The 10,214-nt window shown below is 30.2% G+C and overlaps 1 protein-coding gene across 1 annotated transcript in view; it reads right to left on the bottom strand.

The window, feature by feature from the left end:
- Window positions 1-10,214, bottom strand: part of LOC108691846 (whirlin) — an 82,929-nt gene that overhangs the window by 69,658 nt on the left and 3,057 nt on the right. The window contains exons 3-4 of the mRNA XM_018199775.1: window positions 6,015-6,026; window positions 2,678-2,808 (exon numbers count right to left, since the gene is read on the bottom strand). Coding sequence (XP_018055264.1) covers window positions 2,678-2,808; window positions 6,015-6,026 — 143 coding nt within the window. The remainder of the gene's footprint in view (window positions 1-2,677; window positions 2,809-6,014; window positions 6,027-10,214) is intronic.

Below are 10,214 nucleotides of genomic sequence, written 5' to 3'. Positions count from 1 at the left end.
GAGAGAGAGAGAGAGAGAGAGAGAGAGAGAGAGAGAGAGAGAGAGAGAGAGAGAGAGACAATACATAGAATTATATATTTATAATTTTATGCATTTATCGTATAACATGCAAAAATATAAACATTCGAAGAATATAAAAACATATAGCATTACTCATTTAGCATTACTCAAAAGTTTCAATAATTGCTACTTTTTGCAAAAAAAAAATGTGAACTAATTAATTACAAATGTATTTATCTATTGGATATTGGTTTTTTTATATCTGGATAAAAAAGATATTGACGTACTATATTTCCATTTAATTTTTGTTTAAATAAACAAAGAAAAAAATTAAAAAAATAAAAACAGCGACTAGTGAGCGAAATATTAATTAAAAATTGGAAGCAAATAATATTCTATTCCACAACTGTCAGTTGTATAAGAGTAGGAAAGAAACAATCACAATCTATAAAAAAAAGTAAAGTAGTAAAATAAATACTATGATTAATCAGCATTAGTAGTCATTGTGATGCAAATTCTGAGAGTTCAAAACTTATATTTTATTTTCTAAAAATACACGGAATATATTAATTTAAGTAATAGATATTTAATGTAAAACGTGATAACAATTTTTCTATTTCTTTCATCTATCTAAAAATTTTATCTTAAAATTTTTATTTTATAAATATAAATCGTCTAAAGTGGACTTTTATAAAAGATTATATCATTTCAACGATTATAAAAACATTCCATAAAACATAAATTGTCGGAATATATCTTATGTGTAACACAGATATATATATTAATGATAAATTATTAGAACACAGCTACATATTAATGATAAAACTATTCTACAAAATAACTCGACACCTTCCTTTCCTAATTAACGATGATTATAAGAGTTTATAAGGGATTATGGGAGTTATAAAAGTGAATAAATCTTGTCAAAATCTTGAACGATGGAAGATTTAAAAATGCTGATAAATGGAAAATCGTTTAGTAACGAAAGGGATGAGAATAGGGGAGAGAACAGCTGATCTTGAAAGTGGTTCGTTTTCTGGATATTTGTACACAGATTTAGGGATGTTTCATGTTTTACTCTATTTTCTTTAATTCAGAGTTGGGACCAACATTTCGATTGAAGTGGTTTCTAAAATCAGTCGTAAATATCAGGTATATTCGCACGATTACTCGATGAGACTCGGATTTGAAGAAAATTCTTAATTAGAATTATTCTAATTGCTCGTTCTTGTTCTTCCCGGTAAAAAGTATTTAATTGCCATGCATCAAGATAGTGTTGAGACGTTCGCGAATCTAAATGACGACCAAGAAATGAAGTTCCATAAGTTATTCCGTCCTCTGAGCTAATTTAAACTTGTGTTTGGAGTGGAATTATTAATTCGAAGATCAAACTATGAATTATACATTTTAAGAGTTAAAATTTCGAACTTATGTATGGGATGACATAATATTTAATATTATTGTTAATCGGAAATTATAAAGCTAATTCTTATTAAGGTGTGTAAAATCTTAAATTGTCAATTATATTCTCAATCATAAATTCCATCATAAAATTTTGAAATCCATTTTTTCAACAGATGTGATTTATAGCACATTATTGCATTTATCGTATACCTTTAAATTTCAACTCGAAATAATTTTAATGTTAATTAAGTTTTATAATTTTATGTCTCTCTGACGGAATAAATTAATTGAATTAGGATTAGTGTTAGTTGGAAAATACAGGATTAGTTTCTCTTTCTTAAAGTTTAATTTTTTGAGACATTTTAACAAGAGATACAACACATACATATATATGTTATATATCTCTTGTTAAATAAAATTTATGCTGTAAATGGAAATATGCATTAACTGAAAAATATAGTGGTAAATAACTATAAAAGTAGCAATTGTATAAGTGAATCGTAGAAGTTTTATGTGTAAAATTAATATACATAATTGAATAAACTAATACAGTTATAAAATATCTATATTCTACAAAATAGTTTATTCAACTATATACATTAATTCTACGTGTAAAACTTATATAATTGCCACTTTTATAGTCACTACTGCTATATCTTTTTTTCTAAGTATATTGCAAATTTTGAAATGAAATTGATAAGAAAGTAGATAAGAGAAGCAATGAAATATTTAATATGTAATCTCTCACATCGTAATCTCTTACATCGTAAAAATTAACGGCGCTATTTCTCGCTCGTATTTTCTGGTTAATTATGATCGAACCTTCAGAGATAGTAGGCGCTAATAATAACCATACAGATGACAATTTTATACAAGTTTTATATAATATGTAAAATTAATGTACATAATTAAACTAATGTAATTGCAACATTTATATTTTATAAAATAATTAATTTAACTATGTATATTAATTCTACAATAAAACTTGAATAGTTGCTACCAGTAATATCTTTTTCTCTAAGTACGCATGTATTACAAATAGAATGAAATTGATAAGAAAGTCGATAAGAGAAGTAATAAACTATTTAATACGTCGTGATCTCTCAAGTCTTAAGAATTAACGGCACTCTTTTCGCTCGTATCTTCGGGTTAACGACATCGAACTTTCGAGAGGCAGTAAGTGCTAATGGAACCGTCAGGATAGAAGATATCGCAGACGATATTAAGAAAGTCCAAAGGGGGGCAGCAGTAAGTGAGAAAAGTTGCAACTTACTTTGAGAGCCTCCTCGTGGGTGACCGCGCGAAAAGGCGTGCCGTTCACCTCCAGGATGGTGTCTCCTGGCCTGAGTCCAGCACGTTCAGCCACCGAGCCTTCCTCCACCCTCGAGATGTAGACACCCACCCCTGAAAACAGTTCGCACAGACTTTCCATCAGACTGGTGAGTTTCTCCACCGCCGCGATTCACAATTGGTGCCAACTAAGACTTTCCGCCCATGACGCGACAAGTTGTCTGAACGAATTTCACGAAACAATCTCCGTCACATCTCCATGACACGATTCAGTTAACAATGAATTTCATCTTTAATGAAAAAGGCATAAGTGACGTTCAAATAATATTTTAGCGATGGAGATTCTTTAACATCAAGAAATTATTTTGTTATTTATTATAGCTAATACAATAAAGAATCTTGTTTTAAATGTGATATTTTAGCAATTATAAAATTATAATATAATATTTATATTGATATTATCGAATTATTATTTATTTAAAAATAATGTGAAACATTTTAAAACAGGTATAGGTGATATTTTAGCAATGGATTGCCAAATGTTAATGCGATATGCACTTAACGTAATTTCTTTTATACTAACGCGTTATAAAATATTTAACATGAGCGTAATTTAATGTATAGAGAGATGAAGGAAACCTGTTGGCTGGTATGTGACAAACAAGTTGAAATTTTGGCAATCTTCCCCAGTATACTTGTTGAACGGGATGTAATAAACGCCATGGGCAGAAATATCGTGGAAATACGAGAGAAAAATGAAAAAACAAAGTATGCGGATGCATTTCAATGTAAAATATCGGTAAAATGGTGAATGTGTGTCTCCATGTAACACGATGCACGTACGTGTAAGTGTATTTGTGACAGAGAAAGAAAGACATGCACAGATTTTTTCAAATTATCGAGAGGAAGTGCGATCGCATCGCATGATGTGCTCGCGTATGCAATTATGAGATATTGCACATTGGTGGGCGTACATGCGTATATGTATGCATTTGGCGTATATATGTACTTTGAAAAATATTTTTTACCTCTCTGAAAAAATGATAATCGATAGCAGCCGGATGGAAATTTTAAACCAAGGGACCACAGATTATTCATGAATTTTTGAACGACATTCATGCACGGAGACAATGAATTTCATACGATTAAATGAAAAAAAAAAAAAAGAAAGAAAGAAAAGAATGTTTTCATAATGCGGAAAGCGAGATTATCGAATCTGATTGATTTTGAGTTCAAGATGTTAATTCTTTGATACATATTTGTGAATAAATACGTTAAGTGCGTTCATGTTTTCTTCATGAACTGAGAAAAATTTGTATATGATAATATCTTCTTTTACATATATTTTTAATAATATCAACACAAGATGTTTCGTGTAATTGAACTCTCCGAGATTGTCCGTGTACAGTTATATTTTTCAAATATTTTAATTAAGTTCTAATTTCAATCTAAAGATAATATCTATAAGAATCGATTATATTTTATTAGATATTAGATATATTTTATTAGATTATCATGAATAAAAAAATTATTTAGACATTTATAAAAATTAATTATATTTTACTAGGTAACGCTAGTAAAAAAAATTCTCTGTTTTTATATTAAAATATCTACTTAATCTACTAAGATATTTTTATACTATTTTTTGCATTAATTTAAAATTAATCAAAATAATGAGAGCAGTGTTTTTAAAAAACATGCATTTAAAAATTTTTCTATCTCTTTTTATTTCTACTGCTTAAATATAAATAAATAATTCATAAGGAATATCTATTTAATTTAATGATTTTTACTCATTATAAAAATTTTCAAACAAAAATAATCATTTTAGTTAAGAAAGAGATCCTAACGATTTGTTGTCAGTAAAATTTTTAAAAAGAAATATATTAAGAAATTAAAGTCTGTAGGATAAAATCGAATTTCATTTTCAGAATTAAAAAAAATACATAAGAATCAAGTTATTTATTTAAGATAGGTATTTAATAAGATATTTAATAAGAAAATCATTGTCGACCAGTAACCAATATTATTATAACCAATATTATTATAAAGAAAGAGATTATTTAGACATAAACTTTAGACATAAATGGTTAATATAAATAAATCTTGATTATAAATCTTAACACGAAAAAGTATAATTTATAAATATATGAGATACAAATTTTTATGTGCTAAAATTAAAATTAAGGTTAAATATTTTTATTTTTCTTGCGAAATTACTTTTTTTTAATTACTTTTCGGAGACGTGTTCGTTGCTAAATTATGTATTGAAACATCCAGTAGTGCCAATGTGTGTGTGTGTGGGTGTGTGTATTTGTAATTTGTGGCTAAGCAAGCGGAAACGTGATGATACATCAAGTAACACGCTCAAACTGCATTTATGCAGCTTATGTGGCGTTTATTGCGTGTTTGTGCTGGGACCAAGTTATCGATCCGAGGTTGATAATTTTTTAGGTGACACGGAAGAACAAATTTAACATTAAGATAAAAATAACTGGCTCATAATTATTTTTCTTGTCATCGAGGTGACATCCGTGAAGAATCAGTTAAGAATTTTTCGGTTATTTGCTATTAAACTCCAACATCTATTAATCGTTAATATACAAGGTGTTTCATGTAATTGAACTCTCCGAGATTTGTCCGTATATTCTCTTCTTACAATTATATTTTTCAATGAAATATTTTAATTAAGTTTTAATCTGAAGATAATTTGACAAAAATTTAATTGAATAAAAGATAATAATGTTCGAACAGCAAACATCTCAATAATCGCAACGCGGAATTGAGGCTGAATTGAAGAAGAGCTTACCTCAAGTTACCGAAAGAAGTTCAATTATCGATTTTTGCAATCATAATTAATCACGATCCAATTAACCGTTTATGTTAATCTTTCATTTTTAGTGGAGATTTTATTTTTTTTGGAACTTCGGAAAGCACGGTAATTAAATCTCGATTTAAATTTTTCCTACGGAATAGAGCGTTGGGAAAGTACTTTGTGTATATAGGCGGTTACTTTTACGAGGAAATTGTAAACGGTGGTCCGAATTGCAGAAAAATATCTGTAGTTAATTTAGCGATATTTAATGCGAGATTTAAACGCTTTTCCATTATTCTCCGAACGTTCCGCTTTACGCGGAGCTTTATGACTGGTATTATAGTGTGAACTTTCCTCTACGCACTCATACGCTCTCTACTCGCATATGCAATTGTACACCCATGCAACGAGCTGTCGGCGTGCCAAGTCTAGAGAGGAAGTAGCTTTCTGACAGATACTCGTGGTGCGATGGCGTTATAAACCCTCCTTTCTCTCGTTGAGTTACCTGACTGCACTTCTGGTACAGCGAAACAGAAAATAAGAATGACACAACGCAAGTTGGTTTATTCTCGATCTCAACCGGTCGCGAACGATGGTGAAATCCCCAGGAAGCTTATGTCGAGTTCAACAAGCTTCCTTTTCAAGACGAGATAATACAATATAACGGTAAGAAAATTTTATTAAAGACTCGAAATGGAGTCTGCACTATCTTATGGACCATATTTTATGATAATAGTCACACAAGCTGACGTATCAATAAATATATATAAATATATATAAATTAATAAAAATAAACACATTGAGTAAAAAGTTTTTGATATTTGTGACTACAATTACCTATCTTATCGTTATATAATAATAATTACATGTATAGTTTTATCGACAAATATGTATTTGGCATCGAAAATAACTACAAATTATTATTAATATTATTATTAGTATATAGTTATTGTTATAAAAATGCTTGCAATAACTATAATTTAACTATAATTTATAATTATTTTTTTAAACAGTTATATGTGATACAGTAAAATGTGGTAATAACTATAATAACTATAATAATAACTATAATATTGTAATCATTTTTCACTATACAGTAGCACTATGCAGTTATATATGTAGGCAATTTCAAGTATACATAAAGGAGAATATGGTATTATATGGCCAGTAGATATAATGGCCTCTTTTAATATTTCCGCTATTAGGTGATGAATTCTAGTGATTACCTGTAGAATATTATTTGTTCAGTAGCTGGCCGTTACATCATGATGTTAACATGGCAATATATTTTAGTTGATCCTTATTATAATACACTTTCAAGCGTTTCGAAACATTTTAGTATTGAATTACACATACTACCTTATTCTTCTTAAATTTGAGTGTATTATTGTTACACGAATATTTCAGTGTCTTGTTTATTATTTATTTAATCGTATACAAGTTTTAAATTTATTATATTAATTATGAGTTTTTGTGTAAAATATTGATTATAAATTTTTGTATAAAATATAAATGGTATATCACAATATTACTTTCTTCTCTACAATTTTACCTATATATTTTTTATTTTATATATTGTCTATAAATTCTAGTTAATTACAGTTAACTTACAATAATTGAAACCATTTTTATAATAACAATTATAATTTCGTCATTTTTGATGTCAAATTTGATAGAACTACATATAGTTATTATTAACAATAATATACAATAGTAGTAATAATCATCATTATAACATGTAATTATAGTCATAAATACCGAAAACTTTTCTCCGAAAGAGAAAGAGAAAGAGAGTGTGTGTGTGTGTGCGTGTATATATTATAACACGATTACATTTTAAATAAATTCTATAGCTTTTACGTCGCGAAGAAGCTTTCAAAATTCTCACACACATTTTGCGCGAGAAATATTTATTAGATATTTCAGAGCAGGATTGAAAAATATCGATGATGGAAACCTTTTGCACTCGAGGTATAAAGGGCCGATAGTGCGATACGAAAGGGAAATTGATGACACGAGCGAGCGCATTTTTCTCTGACTTTCCTGGGAGTTTCAGCATCGTATGAAACGGATTTTCAGTGGCGCGATCCGCGCGGCAAGGCGAGACGGGGAGATCTCTCGAGAGGGCCGCCTTTCCAGATTTGGGGTTTCACGCTCGAATTCGGCGATGATAAAGCTCGTCAAGCGATGGTATATCAGCGCGCGTGTGTGCAGCATCGCGTGCGTGATTAAGCGTGAGATTTAACGCCCGCAGTCTCGCCGGGAACATCATTATAACGAACGGAGTCGCCGAATCATTGCGTTTGATTTTGCTTTCTTCTGACAAAGGCTGTATTTTTTTCAATTACTAAACTCCTTTAAATCGCACAATGTGTGCTAATTGTATTCTAAATCTTATTATACACAACTTTACATAACAATTTTGAAAGAAAATTATGTGGAATGAGTATAAATTATTTCTATGAGAAAATCGAGGGGATTCCTTTTCAGTTTCGTATCAAAGGGAACTTGTTATATGCGAGCCAATTTAATATTCTTAAATCAGTATCTATAAATATTACATCTCGCAAGATAGTCTTGATCTATTTTTGAGACTGCGAGGATTAAGAGGCTGGAGACCGTGAAACCGGATCTTGTCGCTTTTGTCATTTTAATGACTTTAAGGCGGCACTCTCGCGCATTCTTCGCCTCGTCACGCGGATCCGAGATTTTTCTCGTGTATCAGTCGCGGAATCTTTTTGGAAAACGCATAAATCGAGAACGTGTCTCAAAAATATTCAAGTCTTGGAAAAAAAATGTCAGGAAAAAAGAACAGAAAAAGTAATTATTTTTATTTTATCAAAAATTATGATTTTGAGGACAGTTAATTCTTTTTTGTATTGATTTTAGTCATAAAAGTTCGAAACATTTTGCTGTTTGTGAAAATTAATTGTTTTTTATCGTAATATAAAGAGTCAACTCTAATATTACAAATAAATTATGCCAGATTAAAAAAGAAATGAATTTTGTACAAAGAAGAGTCGACAATTAACCGACAAACTAACGTAAGGTTTGCCAATTATCACGTGAGGCTTTGATTTTTTCGACAAACGAATTCTCCAGAAAGATTGAGCGAAACGACGAACGACGAACCCCGGTCGTTGGATTTCCGGCGCAATCGCGTTTCGATGGGTCGATAGCTCGTTATCGCATCGTCCATCGAACGGCAAACCGATCGAAGTTTCACCCTCATGAAAAGGGAGAGGAGAAAAAAAAGGGGTGAGAGGAAGGGGGAGAGTCTGTGCAAAACGCGCTCCTTCTCTACCGAATTCGCGTGCAAACAATCGTCACTGCAGCGGAAAACGATGCTTAACGATCGTGAAAATGTTTCCCCCCGCTTTCGAGTATCGTCCTCGCGATGAGAGAATTCATTTTCCACTGTGGTCGTCAAAATCGATTAGAATCCGCACATATTATGAATACAAATGAGCACATTCCAGGTAATTTAATTGTAGAGCAAAGAGAAAGAGAAAAAAAGAGAGAGCAATTATTTTAGAATCAAAACTGTGTTCATTTTTTTAATTTAATCAATTTAATTAATTTATAATTTAACTATCTTACATAAAAATTTCGATTATTCTGCGATTTTATGGAGAAAATATACAGGGTGATTCTTAAGTATTCTAAAAGATTTCTAAAAGAAGGGAGATTTTTCATATAATAATTCAAGATAAAAACTTCATATAACCACATAAAGAAAAAAATTTCATTTCTTCCGAAGTTTCGAAAATCATTCGTGTTATTTTGATGTTTTTGAAACACACACAAAGTTTCATCAAAATAACTCGAGTAGTTTCCAAAATTTTGGAAAAAAGCAAAAATTTTTCTTCAATTTTTCTTGAACATGAATTTTTTATCTTCAATTAATATGAGGAATCACCCTTTAAAATCCTTTAAAATACTTAAAGACCACCTTGTATAATTAATTTATTATATTGATTAGAAAATCAACTAATTATTTGTTTTCATAATTTCAATTAAAATTAGAGGTTAATTAATATTAAATAATTATAATGATACAATTTGTGCATGTAAAAAGCAACAATATATTTGGCAATTTTTAAATGGAAATATTATTATAGTTTCCGTCATATTGTTGGATATTTGAATAGTAAGGAACATTTTTAATATCAATGTTTCGTCGCGAGGACAAGACGGATGCGCAAGGACGATTCGCCGATTTATGCTGAAGCACGTATAAGCGTAAGGTGTCGAGACACGATATGAGTGCCAGCCGAGATGACTTAGGCACGCAACACGAGAAAGACAGTAATCAAAGAAACGAGTTGGCAAACGATAAGTGACAAGCGAGTCATCTGGCAAACCGATCGCTTCATAGAACACGAAATCGCAAATATAGAGGATCTAAAGATTAAATTACATGTTAGACTAATGATAGGTCGACGAACTATGTTGACTGTTGATTGAGTCTATTCTTAAATAATCGTCCTGACGTGAATGGCACTCTTTTAATAGTACAACTTATTGAAATCATAAAACTTCTGCTTGTCTAGAATCTTTGTCTAAGGATTTCTATTTATCAAGATGATAGGTGTTTATACCGTCAGAAATGGTGCCATAAAGTTGAAAAGTGATTTATAACAGTAAGATGGTATCGAGCTAGTAATCAAAGTTTATTCAAGAATTTCTAAATCTTATGGATCTG

This window comes from Atta colombica, unplaced genomic scaffold, assembly GCF_001594045.1.
Source record: "Atta colombica isolate Treedump-2 unplaced genomic scaffold, Acol1.0 scaffold53, whole genome shotgun sequence".
Classification (NCBI taxonomy): Eukaryota; Metazoa; Arthropoda; class Insecta; order Hymenoptera; family Formicidae; genus Atta; species Atta colombica.
Note: the sequence above shows the minus strand (reverse complement) of the source record. Positions and strands in the feature narration are given on the sequence as shown.